General features: G+C 46.8%; 1 protein-coding gene across 1 annotated transcript; it reads right to left on the bottom strand.

Annotated features, from left to right (window-relative positions):
• Positions 1-799: 799 nt before the first annotated feature.
• Positions 800-7086, bottom strand: LOC135830389 (glycogen debranching enzyme-like; the record flags this gene model as incomplete). Its single annotated transcript, XM_065342646.1, has 4 exons — positions 6746-7086; positions 6300-6534; positions 4417-4637; positions 800-1113 (listed from the first exon to the last, which is right to left on the bottom strand). Coding segments are annotated over exons 3-4 (360 nt in total), but the record flags the coding sequence as incomplete, so codon positions are not given.
• Between the last annotated feature and the right edge of the window lie 7236 nt (positions 7087-14322).

The following is a 14322-nucleotide window of genomic DNA, read 5'->3' as shown; positions in this document are numbered from 1 at the left end:
CTTGAAAGGTACGAAAAATTTATGTTTCTATTGAAAAAATAAAGCCCCCTCTCGAATAGAGCCCCCTCTCAAATACAGCCCCCCCCCCCCCCCCAGGTGTCTTGTGGAAAAATAGAGCCCCGGGGCTTCTATTCGCGCCTATACGGTATGTATTCCTGCTGGTTTCAGACTGCTTTCAGACCAGTTCAGACATCAATTCTACGTGGCAAATGTTTGCAGCCGACATTTGGAGATTGAGAAATGCTGTCAAGCGACATTTTTCAAAGTGTTCCTCGGTGCCGTATGTGTGGCTGCTTGGATGTGCATGCTCTGCGTACAAGAGAAAAGCCAGCTGGTGCTCTGTACCCAGCTACCAAAAGAATCGTGGTATGTTGTTTGTTTGAGCAATGCACACGCAGTCCATGGCATACAATTAATAGAATCCGTTTCCCAACTCTTGCTCAGCACCCTCCCCCCCCCCCCCCCCCCCTCTTCTCTCTCCCACTCTCTATCTTTCGCACTCTCACTGCCTCTCTCGGTCTCACTCTCTCCCCGACGCATCTCCCCCCCCCCCCCCCACACACACACACACTCACACACACACACACACACACACACACACACACACACACACACACACACACACACACACACACACACTCACACACACACACACACACACACACTCACACACACACACACACACACACACACACACACACACTCACTCACTCACTCACTCACACACACACACACACACACACACACTCTCTCTCTCTCTCTCTCTCTTTCTCAAAGTAAAGTAGCCACAAGACCTTACACGATTGAGTTCAAAGGCCGGTTTCAGGTGAGGCGAGTTCTTCAGATTGTACCCTGCTTCAGGATGAGTGCGCAGCCACGGGGCATCAGACGCCGTGTGGTTCCAGACAACGTCAACCAGGCTAAACATACCCCAATCCGTGTGCAGCTCCTTGATGAGCGTGTGCACTTCCTTGAAGCCAACGTCGATGGACATCTCCGCCGAGAGCCGACCGACACTGCTCTGGGTAATCAGGCGTGCCGGCCGCTCGCCAGCTCCCAGCGGCTCGTCACGGGACTCATTCAGCAAGTGCAGCTGCTCGGCTATGCTGTACGCTGTCGGCACACCACACACATACACACACACACACACACACACACACACACACACGCGCACACGTGCACACGCGCACACACACACACACACACACACGCGCGCGCACACACGCACATGAGCATGGCATAGTAACAACACACTACAGTGAGTACAGTTGCCTGTTTCTAACGTTATATCTGATCATCCTCCCCTCCACCCTCTATATTGTTGAGATTATGGGGTCTGTTTGCTGAATTGAGTCGGTAGTAGTGGAAAGCATGCCATTTTAGGATATGTTTTGGCAAAACGACGACGCCGACAGCAACAGTAAAATAATACAGATCCTCTTTTGGGGGGGAGTCTGAGCATATGAGTGTAGGATTCCCTTTCCTAATAGTAATACCAGACACTCAAACTGTTCATATCGATAGTAAAACTAATGTTACTTGTCATGACGGAGAAGAGAGAGAAAGGCAAGAAACACGTGGGCATGCGCGCAGCTTACAAGGCCAGAGATTCGTCACGTGGACAGGAGCAGGAAATGCGAAATACAAAATGTAAGAAATAATAAGTAATCATTGGCATATACTACACAATTCCCCTCCTCTCACCATTCACGACCTCGTGAATAACAGGCAAGCAGGGCAAAAACAATTAAATTTATAATAATTACGGATATACAATGAACTAACTACGAAACATAGTCATCAAATCTCGCAGGAGCAGTGCGGATCCGGCCTGATCGACGCACTAAAACTGGAGGAGGAGGTAGAGGTGATAGGGCAACAGGCGGCGACAACGGAGGTGTACTGGGAACAGAGTCATCGGCATCATGTGGCACAACAGGAACAAAGTTATTAGCTGACAAACTCACTGGGTTGGGGAGATCATGGACAGAAGACGGTAAGGAAACTGGGCACGAGGAAGTAACTGGCTTCAAACGATTGAAGTGGACAGTACGTTCAACTCCCTTCAGCAATAACATATATGACGTCGGACCATTAACACGCACAATAGTATGGGGGCCAGACCAGAAACGATGAAATTTACGGTGCTCGCCAGCACGGATAACTGGATCATGAAGATAAACTTGCTGACCGACAACATAAGGCTCACCATGAACGCGACGGTTATAGAACTGTTCCTGAGACGCATGAGCAAGATCAGCATTATGATGGGCTTCGACGTGAATATTCCGCAGAGAAGTGTCGAGACTACGGACATAGGTATGCATATCAGTGGAAGGTGGCGAAGGTAAATTGAACACAATATCAGCTGGTAACCGGACATCCGCACCATACAGAAGGCGCGCTGGACTGAATCCAGTGGACGTGTGCACTGCAGCACGATATGACAGCAAGACGAGAGAGAACGTTGCATCCCACTCCGTACTGGTTGGAGTAATGTGGGCACGCAGCAGACCTAGAAGAGTGCGGTTGACGCGCTCCACCAGACCATCGCCAGAAGGATGATACGGCGTGGTTCGCGTCTTCCGGATACCAAGGAGACGGCAGATATCCGCAAATAGCCAAGATTCGAATTGAGCCCCTTGATCTGAATGAAGCTGTTCAGGTGCACCGAACCGACTGATCCAACCATTAACGACAGCTGCAGCGACCGAAACAGCAGTGATATCGCGCAAAGGAAATGCCTCGACCCATCGCGTAAAGTAATCCGCCATGACCAGGAGATACTTATGGCCCTGGGACGTTTCAGGCAGAGGAGCGACAATGTCCAAGGCAACAATTTCGAACGGATAACCGGCAATCATTGGCTGAAGTGGTGCACGGTTTGTTGGATTCTTCGCTCGAATCTGTGCACAGGTGTGACAGCATCGAACAAATTCGGTGATGTCAGAAGCCATTCCAACCCAGTAGAAACGCAGACGAGCTTGAGACAGGGTTTTCTCCACACCAGGATGGTTAGCAGTAGGAAGAGAATGTACAGCGATCATGGCTCGCTCCTGAAGTGAGCATGGTACGACCAGACGGGGTGACTCACCAACGTGGTCATGATCAGCAAAAGGAGGCAGTACATACAAGACGGAATCACGCAAAGACAACTGATCAATCTGTGACCAGATAATCTTGACAGTTCGACTAACACCAGAAATGTCATCTTCCGGAGGGCGAACGAACTTGCCACTAGCCGCATCATACCATGACCAGACTGTGGATAGCTCCGGATCAGAACGTTGAGCATCAGCTATAGCAGCAGATGATAGATCATCCAGTTCAACGGTGACAGCACTGGATGTAGCTGGCGCAGCACCTCGCGGCGGCGGAGCCGGGGCAGCATCTTGCGGCGGCGTTGGTGCCAGTGGCGAGTTTGTGAGAGAAAGGCAAGAAACACGTGGGCATGTGCGCAGCTTACAAGGCCAGAGATTCGTCACGTGGACAGGAGCAGGAAATACGAAATACAAAATGTAAGAAATAATAAGTAATCATTGGCCTATACTACATGAGTACGCTTTGCTCGGCTGTCCCAGCAACTTGATAAACACAAATATCATATTGCTTGAAGCACTAACTGTCCAAGACACACCACAGGCAAAGGTGCCGACGCAAAAAAAACTCACAATATACAGGTCTACTCTCCATATAACGTAATCTCTGGGACCACGCGAAAATTATGTTATATCGAGAGTTATGTTATGTAGAGAACCGTGTGTAAAATACAAGATGTACCTCAAAATGATGGGTATTACAAGGCGGGTTTAACCGTGCAAACATATACACACTATACCACCATCGACATCAGATACCATCAATGCCGCAGAATATATGCACAATAGGGCTAAACTGGCTAGCTACGGCTACACCTTGATTGTACCGCTCACGTGAATCTACGTTGCATCGAGAGTGCGCACGTCGGGGACCGCGCCATAGGGTGCGTTATGCCGAGGTTTACGTTATGTAGGACTAAACTGGCCTAAACTGCCTAGCTACAGCTACCGCTTGATCGTACCGTTCACGTGAATTTATGTTGTATCGAGAGTGCGCGCGTTGGGGACTGCGCCATAGGGTGTGTTATGTCGAGGTTTATGTTATGTAGGATTATGTTGTGTAGAACAAAATTTGTATGGGAGTGATGCTGTTTCGGCGCGGGATTTGATTTTTTTACTTACTAGCGAGGTTTATGTACAAGTGAGAGTTGTTATATCGAGAGCAGACCTGTAGCGACTATTAAGCAAATGATGTCATTATGGCGCAATTGTTTGCAAACTGCACTGCGTGGCATATCAGCACTATCCCACACCATACAAAACACCTCAAATAGAATGTGATCATGTACATGCTGGGTATGCCTTTAAGGCCACTCACTGGATCCGCTGCAGCCGAGCTCCTGGATTGGAGTGTAGTGAATCATGTTGTAACCAGACTCCTTGGCCACGCGTAAGCGATCCCGCCACTCGGACAGCTTGCCAAGACACGGGGCTATGACCGTCTGCAATGCGATACCATCCAGATCGAGGGTGCTTCCGTCGGCCAACTGCAGCTGGGGCTCCACAACAATGTAGCCGGTCTGTTCGGTGAGATTGGACCTGAACAACGGTGTGTGTGGGGGGAGGGGGGGGGGGGGGGGCAGAGAGAAAGAGGGAGAGACAGAGAGACAAGGAGACAGAGAGACATTCATGGTTGGAAGGTACTAGTAGTTGAGCTTTTTATTGTATTTTTACTATGCTTGATAAATATGGTGGTAAAGACACACCTGGCAATATGGCGGTAAACACACGCCTGCCCACACACGCTCTCTAGGCTGCAAAGTTCTGGCACAGAGCTCTCCTTCTCCTACTATGCTCCCGAATGAATGCGGAAAGTGGTGGCGGGGCCCTGCTGCTCAGCCGACCTTGGGAGTCTCGGCGTCTGCACAGACAAAGCGCGCCAAGAAAAATATAGAAGGACATAAGGCCACGCCGTTTTTTTTCTATGTTTCGCGTCACCTTGTTCGATGAAATCAATGAGGGAGGGCGAAAAAAATAAAAAAGCCATCCAAAAAAAAGCATTGTACGTGCTTTGTATTTGTGTACAGTGTATTGCTAGTAGTAGTTCATGTACATCGAACATTATTTTAAATTCACCCATATGAGTGTATCCCCTCTGCCATGCTTGTGGTCCAAACACAGGCGACATGATGATTGTGTGACTTGCGGCCCAGCTTTAAATTACACACATGTACATGTATGTGAGCTGAGTACAATCATGCGATAAATAGAACAAAATTAATGATGCCAACATTAGAGTTACCGTATAACAATCATGTTCCTTTTTTTTCTTTTGGGTTACATCTGTCCTTTTCTGGTTTTCTGGGTTTACATTAAATTTGTATTGCATTTTCCAAAAAAATTGTGTTCCGTTTTGTTTTTGTTTTTCTGAACGGCTGTGAAATACATGCGCGCGTGGGACGCGAAACATAGATAAAAACGGTGTGGCCTAAGAGAGAGAGAAAAACAAGACGAGAGCAAGAAATGTATACGGAAGTGCAGCGCCCAGTAATAGCGCCCACACATCCACTGCAGAAGGATAAAGATGAAAGATACATGTAAGTTGGATAGGGAAATTGGGGTCAATCAGAACTTAAGCTAAGGGAGTCAAAGAGCGTCAGTTGCTCTCTGCCAGTCGAGGCGCAGCAGGTACTTATGGCATCTTTCCTTGAAGGACTGCAGGTGTTGTGGGTGCGGTGCAGATCGCAAGACATGTCCTGGCAGGCTGTTCCACGTTGGGATGGCGCAATCGGGGAACCCATTGCGGAGGCTGCTGCTTCGGGTGCGTGCCGCCGGGAGTATTGATTTTAACAGGTTCTGGTGTCGCTGAGCGATCTTAGTAGCCAGCCTGGTCGATGGTCTGCATGGAGGGCGTGGGTCGGCTGGGGCTGGTAGAATGTCCTAACGGGGATTCGTCTTAAAACGATGACAAGCCGGCACTTGGTCCCATCAAGAAAGTAGCACGCAAATATTCAAAAAACGTGACTGGACCATTGCGCAGAAGGACAGAAGTGATCACGACTGAGTTAACAGTTCGACCATATCGGTCTTCTTCCTCATATAGACAGATAGACAGACAGATAGACAGACAGGCAGGCAGACAGACAGACAGACAGACAGGCAGCTAGCCAGGCAGACAGACCGTGACAACAAGAGAGAGAGAACGTTGGCTGAGGCCACTAACGGAATCAATGTGTCACATACACTAAGCATGCCACTCACTTGCATATTACGTTCTTTCGGTAGGTAAACCGGTATTGATATGAACCGGCGGTGTGCAGTTTCACCTCCCGCTGCCATTCTGAGCTGCTCAGAACAGTCCCAGAAGGCGGGTCGAGACTACGCAGATCCTGACGGTTGAATTTGTGGTCAGAAGACGGCGCCTGGTTGAAGAGCAAGTCTACCACTCCGCCGCGTGCCGCAAGCTTGTTGCTCTGTATGAACCGTAGCGTTGAGCCTTTGCAGCCGGAACAAAACATGAGCATAAAAACACAGACACACATACAAGCACATACACACACACACACACACACGAATTGTGACAATTGCAAGTGAGATTGTGTGTACTTTAAGTAACAGTAAATAAAAAACTTATTCACCAATGACTGCTCTGAACAAGATGGCTGGTCACAAACTGCAATTAGTTGTCTACACTCTACTCTCCGTACCATCATGAGGTGATCGGCCATTTAGGTACACACGAAGAGCACGTTGGCGTCACGCCAGTGCTACTGAGTCTCTGTACCTCATTCCTCACTCCCCCGCTTCAGGCTCAGGTGCAGTCGAGCACGGGTATGTAAGCTCCGCATAGCGATACAGTCCCGCAACGCGCAAACACCACAAGCATAGCGAGTTGTTTGTTTTATTTAGAGTCGAAGAACAAACAGGCATAATTCATTTGCATGATATCGACTAGACGAGTTGACTATAAAATGGCGGAGCGAATAAAATGCAAACTATCGGTTGGAAATAACGAGATGAGCTGAGAAGAACACGAAAACTACGAACTTTCGACGTTGAATGAGGGAAGGTGAGAAAGAAGAAGCGCATGCGCGGTAAAGAGGTGCTAAACACTCCACAAACCTACTGTACTACTAACTTACTACTACCGGTATCGTACTAGCGTTTCAAAAGTATAGACCTCTAGACTTTCTCGAATAATTCAAATTTGGTTTGAGATTTTGGAGAAATTTCTTCGGAATATTGCTCAGGCAGCTCACGCAATTTTTCTTATGTAAATTTCTAAGCGATTGGCTAACAGACGCCCAATTATTTCGAAAATTTTATGCACAAAGTGATCACAGATTTTGTGGTATACATGTAGATGCTGGCCTAACGGTTTTTTGAAACAAGAGGTCTGGACTTTTGAAACGCACTATAGTAGACCTCTACTCACCCGTAGGTCTACTACTACTAGTACCAAGAGTACATAATGTACTCTTGCTAGTACCAACAGACTTCCAACTTGGAAGGTTCTATGTAGTAACAGTTATAGAAATAACATGTCAGATAACAATCATGATCCAAGATGTGCTAGAGCTGTTAGCCAGTTAGTTGTAGAACGTCAGCATCGTCGGTCAGTAATGTCGTGCAATGTTATCGCATGAGCTGATTGTTTAGTACTGTATTTTCCGGAGTATAGTGCGCACTTTAGATGTGCTATTTTAGGCCCTTAAATCGCAGGTGCACACTATGCTCCGAATATGAAATGCATGTACTTCAATGAAGATTGAAGTGCGAAACCCCAATGAAGATTGGGGGTGCGCTAGGCCTCGACCAAATATGCTTGCGCATATTTCCGCATATTTTGGGAGACAGTTCATTATGGCATATTGAGCGACAAAGGGAATATTGGAATGAAGCCAGCATATAATTCAAATATTCTGAAGAAAACGAGGACAAAACATTCATATTGTGGACAAAATGCGTTCAGAAATGCCTTTTATGGATGAAGTTGGAATGGTTGAGGGGCGTTTGCTACATTTCCACATGGATGAACACTATCGCTACGGTTGCTGGGGACACACCCCAGCCATACTATTCCGCATGTGTTTTGATTTACACCATAAGCATGATAGCCGTGAAGCCAATGAATATTCCAAGGTTGTAATTTTACTGAAATGATCTACACTTACTGCTTATGTTGAGCATATTTTGGCATATTTTGGCATATCTTGCTATGCCTTTGGCATATTATGGACGTTTTCCCTGATATGCGACGAGCATAATAATTATGCTCTTTTTTTAGCATATTTGGTCGAGGCCTAGGTGCGCGTTATACAAAGTGTACTCCGGAAAATACGGTAACTGGTGGTGTTAGTGAACATTATAGCGTAACTTGTAGTTTCTTGGTCCTTTTTTCTTTACTTTAAATTTGTGTACATGTAGTTCCAATAATTATTTAGTATAATTATGGTTGCATTTCCGGACAGCTACAAGACTAGTAGTTGCTTCGATGTCGAGAGCGGACCTCAGAGTTACAGGCTGAACCGATTGCAATGAAGTCTAACAATGAACGACAAAGCATGTTAGTTAAACCGGCTTATCAAAGTCAGAGTGCCTCAACAGTCGCTTTACTAGTATATAAATCAAGGATCATTTTCACTGTTAGGAGATCCCCCCGATAGCCCTTTCCCAAAGATGCCAAAATACTTCGCAACTTATGCTTTTCGCAATCATGCCAAAACAAGCGAAAGTTGCTGAAAAAGCATCCATATTTTCAGAAAAAGCTCGAAAGTTGCTGATATCGAAACTCAAAATGAGCGAGTTCTTGTGCATAATAAATAATCGTAGCATCATTGCTCAATGCTTACTACAACCATCCACGGTTAAGTTGGCAGAGCCGGTTCAAATGGTCGCAAGACTGGGGCTCTGCCAACCATGGATGGTTGTAGTAAGGTCACTGTTTCCAAACACAGTGGTCCTCCGCCTTGTAACATGCTGTCAACCAACAATGTATGTACATTTGTATAATACATGTACATGACTTTTGTTACATTTTGTACATGTTCTTCGAGAAGTACACTTTTCATGATGATTTGATGCAATTTTTCAGCGCTTCTTGTTGAAGGGGAGCATCACGGACACTTCAATGGTATCCTCCAATGCGCTTCCCTGCTCACGGTTGCGGAAAGTTGCGAAGTAGTTCGTGAAAACGAAGAAAGTTGCGAAAGTTGCGATCTCTTCCAAAACAACCAAAAGTTGCGAAAAAAGCGGTGAGCATCTTTGGGAAAGGGCTACCCCCCCCCCCCCCCCCCCCCCCCGATAGGCTATGCCTTTGGGAAATCCTTTAAAATTTTAATAATAAATACGAAACAGCAACTACATGTACTAGTATACGATAAACACGGCGAGCTGTGCACGAGACCGAGGGCAGTTACTATGATAATGGTTGTATCTCCGGAAAGCTAGCCCACGGTTTCAGACCCTTGTTGGGTCTCATCAGCGAGCCCAGATGCAGAGTGGCTGGTTACGACTTTACTAGTGAGTTATCGTTGCTAGTGCAGCAGTAGCAAAGTCAGAGTGATCAAACTGCGGGTGTTTGAAGCGTGGTCTGATGGGTGGGCCCTCATGTATATAATACATGTACAATTCAGCGCAGATTGAGTACATGTACAATTATGTGTCTTGTGTAAGCTTCAGCTACTAACGTTAGTGTCCGACTCAATATCTAGACAGGGGCTTGTACCAACGTGTTCAGACAACCAGATCAGAGAGCCACTTGTTTGTCAAGACAACACTGTACGCTTACTGATCACCGTCGCCCCCATCTCCCCCGTCCCCGGACTAGACTTGTATCATTATTGAAAAGCGATCCTGTCAGCTTTTCTATTATTGTGTCATTTATGTTGCCCCCCCCCCCCCCCTCCTCCAAACAACCTACCTTTTGGAATGCGGTACAGGATAGACTGGGAGTGCCCCTGAACGCAGAGCTCCAGCGAGAAGGTCGACATGGTTTGCAGCTCGCTTAGTGAAGACCAGAGGTTTTGCCAGGCTTTGGAGGGTGTTGAAATACTTATTTAGCTGTGAGACGGAGTGAGCTGCACTCAGAAGCATGCATACACTGTCTACAACCAGCGTCCGGCTGGGACAGAGCGCAGCTAGAGTCGTCCACTGCTCGACATATCTTTCCTTTGAAAAGTGGACTGATGAGGAGCGAGGCTGTCCGCTTTATCCTGACGCTGAGTTCGTTTGTTGTGAACTGACAGCATCCACACATCTGCCTCGTAGCTCGGGTCCAATGCCCAGCAAGGAGCATCTCGCCGTGTGTGTCGCCGGCTTTGTGTGTGGACTGCCCCCAAGATTCACCATACCACACCAAGTACAGGCCGCTGATCAGGTTGTAGAAGCTGAGCCACCTGCCAGACCTCATCGGACCGGCGTCATGTCTGCCTTTCCATGCGGTCCGCCTCCGGCGGCGGCAGGAATTTTGTAGAGAAAGCATTACGAGTGGCCAACGCCATTCCTTCCCGAAGACCGCTTCAGGAAACGTCAAGGCGTTAGCCGAAACAGGCAGCCAGCTGTCCAATGGCATGAATCGGTAGTCTAGACCGGGCCGGCTCGCCATCAGTGTTTCTGCAGTTGTAGGTGGCGTCGGGCCGGCGGATTCTGCTCGAAAAGGTGGCAGATTCTGCTCGAAAATCGGTGAAATTGGCAGAACCATACAAACCTTATGGTGGGCAATTCCTCGAATTCTGCTCCATTTCTTTATCCACATACCAAACATGCATGAAACTTACCAGAAAAAGTACCGAATTCTGCCAATTTTCCTGCCGGCATAATCCGCCCTTGCCTAGGCGTCGCAGGACCTGTCCCCTGTAGCCTCGACCGGGTGCATGCCAGAACCTCATCACAATAGACATTACTGCGATAGCGAACGGCTAGGCGATTGTACGAGCATAAGGACGGGGTGTCATTCCTGGCAGGGACGTGCGCATAGCTTCATACTCATACTTCAGTAGTCGTACGCCACATCCTTGCCCACACCCCTGAAACAGCCACTGAAACCGTAATTGGCACTTGACCACCCTGTCAGTTATAATTATTCCCGTAGCTATGCAAAAGACTCTCTCATTCCCTCTGTCCTCCACATGTATCAAAGGAGACGAAACCGCCAGTTTGTGGTGCGGCGTTAAACTTCTACAACGACAACAAAAGACGTCTGGCGCTAGCCACTGTGTAGTAGCCAGGGTCCACAAAGCTTTTAACATAGCGTTATTGGCGGTCTCGGCTGCATTCACATGGTGACAAAATTGGTGAACAAAATGTTAGTTCTTATGATTGTTGACGAGTCCTGCATACAACGACTAAGTAGCAAATCGTCACTTGACTCTACTTAAGTTTTAAGTGACGATTTCTATCTAGAAGCGAGAAGAAGGTGGCAGATGCTGCACCAAATTATCGAAGAAAGAGATAACACTGAGGCACAATGGAGTAGAAGTTGTGAACAGCAGTTCAAAAAAAGGAAGACAAATCCAGAAGCTTCCTGTACAGTCGATGGGACACAAAACTGGCAGAGAGTGCTGACACAATATGCAGCGCGGCACCTTTAGGTTACTGGCGATCGCACTCGTGGAGCATTACATCACCTTGTCCAAGTTCCTTTCTGGTCCAGCGACCATCCAGTTCATTTGCGCAGTCCTGTGGAGTCTCTCTCTCCCTCTCTCTCTCTCTCTCTGCCTGTCTGTCTGTCTGCTGTCTGTCTGTCTGTCTGTCTGTCTGTCTGTCTCTCAATCTATATATCTCTCTATGTCTCTCTATCTCTCTCTGCCTCTGTCGCTCTGTCTCTCTGTCTCTCTCCGTCTGTCTCTCCGTCTGTCTCTCTCCGTCTCTCTCTCTCTCTCTCTCTCTCTCTCTCTCTCTCTATCTATCTATCTACCTATCTATCTATCTCTCTCTATCTATCTATCTATCTCTCTCTCTCTCTCTCTCTCTCTCTCTCTCTCTCTCTCTCTCTCTCTCTCTCTCTCTCTCTCTCTCTCTCTCTCTCTCTCTCTCTCTCTCTATGTCTCTCTCTCTCTCTCCCTCTCTCTCTCTCTCTCTCTCTCTCTCTCTCTCTCTCTCTCTCTCTCTCTCTCTCTCTCTCTCTCTCTCTCTCTCTCTCTCTCTCTCTCTTCTCTTTCTTTCTATCTATCTCTGTATGCCGTTCACGTGCATCACAGGAGGCAAATCGCCTGTTTGTGGTGCGACGCTAACTGTTACGAACTTCAACGCCAACACAACAATATAACTGGAACACATTTCCAAGGCGTATACCAATGGGGGGGGAGGGGGGCTGGCTGGAAATACAGTTCCAAGGAGTACTAAAAAACCGGATTTTAGTACTCCTTGGTTAATACTCACATGTCAACACAGGATATCGGTCGTTTCGGGAAGATGACATGAGGAGTATGTAACCAAACAAACAACTCGATCCAAATGCAAAGCAATACTTAGAGAACATTAATTTGTACATGTACACGTGGTAGATCTACCAAGCGTTTTTTAGTGGGTCGACCTTATCAAAGATAATCGATCAGAGAGGAGAAGGTTTGCAAATACGAATTGTGGCTGTCAATAGCCTACAGCGCAATGCACTTCACTTTGATGACAAGAAAATAGTTTGTTTATTTGGAGGTCCCAAAGTAATCACTGTACATTGTAGGGCTCGCCTCTCGTATGGAGTGCTCTCTGTCAGTTCTGTGCCTCGATTGTGACTGGCTTTTGCACTTTCTGATTGGCCGCGAAGAGAAGTGGGAAGGCTTCACAAGGACGAAAAGTCACGAAATGTAAGGGAGTGCTGTTTTTTCATGTCCCGAGTCTTGATTGCACCAAACTGTTTGCGAATGCCTATGGTCGATATCCTACCCTGCTCCACTTTCGCCTCAGCAATTACTTCAAGCACAAAATTGAGTAAATTTCCATCAATGTCAAGTGGTCTATCAGGTTCCTGCTTTCTTTGTAGTATTTTCTGAATTTAGGCGATCTGCATGGCTCATTAGGTGGTGGTCTAGTGGTTACGACGCTTATTATTGTATTCTCTTTCTTCCAGACACAATGCCTTCAATGGAATTCTGAGTAGAGAGGGGACAATCTAAGTGCTAAATGCCATCATGGAGATACATGATTGAACAACTATTATTATTATCATTATTTTATTCACAATCACGTGGCACTAGCCAATGAAATGGTGATGTGGGCGATAGCCAGCCATGGCGAACTACCAGTACTGTCACAGTCAGTGGTCACCATGCCTGCAGGACCCCGGACAACTTACAGCCTATTTGCCGCGTTCCTGTTGACTAGGTACCGGCGGATTATGCCGGCATAATTATTGGCATAATTTGGCCCGGGTGGTTGAAAATTTGGAGCATAATTTGGCATCCTTTCGGAGACAGGAGCATGATTGTACCACAGTTCTAGTCATGATGTAGGCTAAGCATTGTGTACAATGCACCTGATCAGTGCTGGTGGTCTGCATGGTAAAGGGTTATGCAGATAGTGGTTTCAATGAAAAGCAGGGTAAAAATCATGGCAATACATTATTGTATGCTCGAACTCGTCTTCTTCAAAGTTCTTTCTCACACTGATACAGTACATGTAGCAGAAGATGCAAGTGAATCAGCCTTTATCAGGCATCTCGGGGCGGACAAGATACATGTAGTGACCATGGTGACAGGTAGTCCGCAACACTCCTCGTACGTGTACATTATGCATGTTACGAAGCCATGAGTCATGACCGCTGGATTTGTGCAGCCATGACTGTGCAGGCTATGGATATTAGTTTCATTAAAAAAAATTGAGGTTTAGTTGATGTTCGGTCGTGATGGAAGGAGAGGTGGAGGTACGGGATAGATGAGCTGATTATTATTATTACTATTATTATTCTGAAGAAAATGTTGAACGGCCTCTGCTGGGATGACGACTACACCATAGCTCAGTGGTTAGAGCATCGCTGGCTACAAGCGAGGGTCCCTGGTTCGAGTCCTGGTGGTGACAGTCAATTTTTTCTTCAGACTTTTCCCGTTTGTCTCTTTCCCTCAAACCAGTTACTATTATTATTATTACGAACTTAGAAGGAACCAACTTCATTATTATTATTATTATTATTATTATTATTATTAATTCAACATCTCCTGGCTCGTTAGAAGACTGCCAATATATATGAGAAGTCGGGTGGTAGCCAACCACGGCGAACTGAATAATAAGGAGAGAAACAAAGAGAGTACTGCAAGGGGAGGCATGACGACAATGGTGAGATTATTTA

This window comes from Sycon ciliatum, unplaced genomic scaffold (assembly GCF_964019385.1).
Source record: "Sycon ciliatum unplaced genomic scaffold, ocSycCili1.1 SCAFFOLD_2329, whole genome shotgun sequence".
NCBI classification, from domain to species: domain Eukaryota; kingdom Metazoa; phylum Porifera; class Calcarea; order Leucosolenida; family Sycettidae; genus Sycon; species Sycon ciliatum.
Note: the sequence above shows the minus strand (reverse complement) of the source record. Positions and strands in the feature narration are given on the sequence as shown.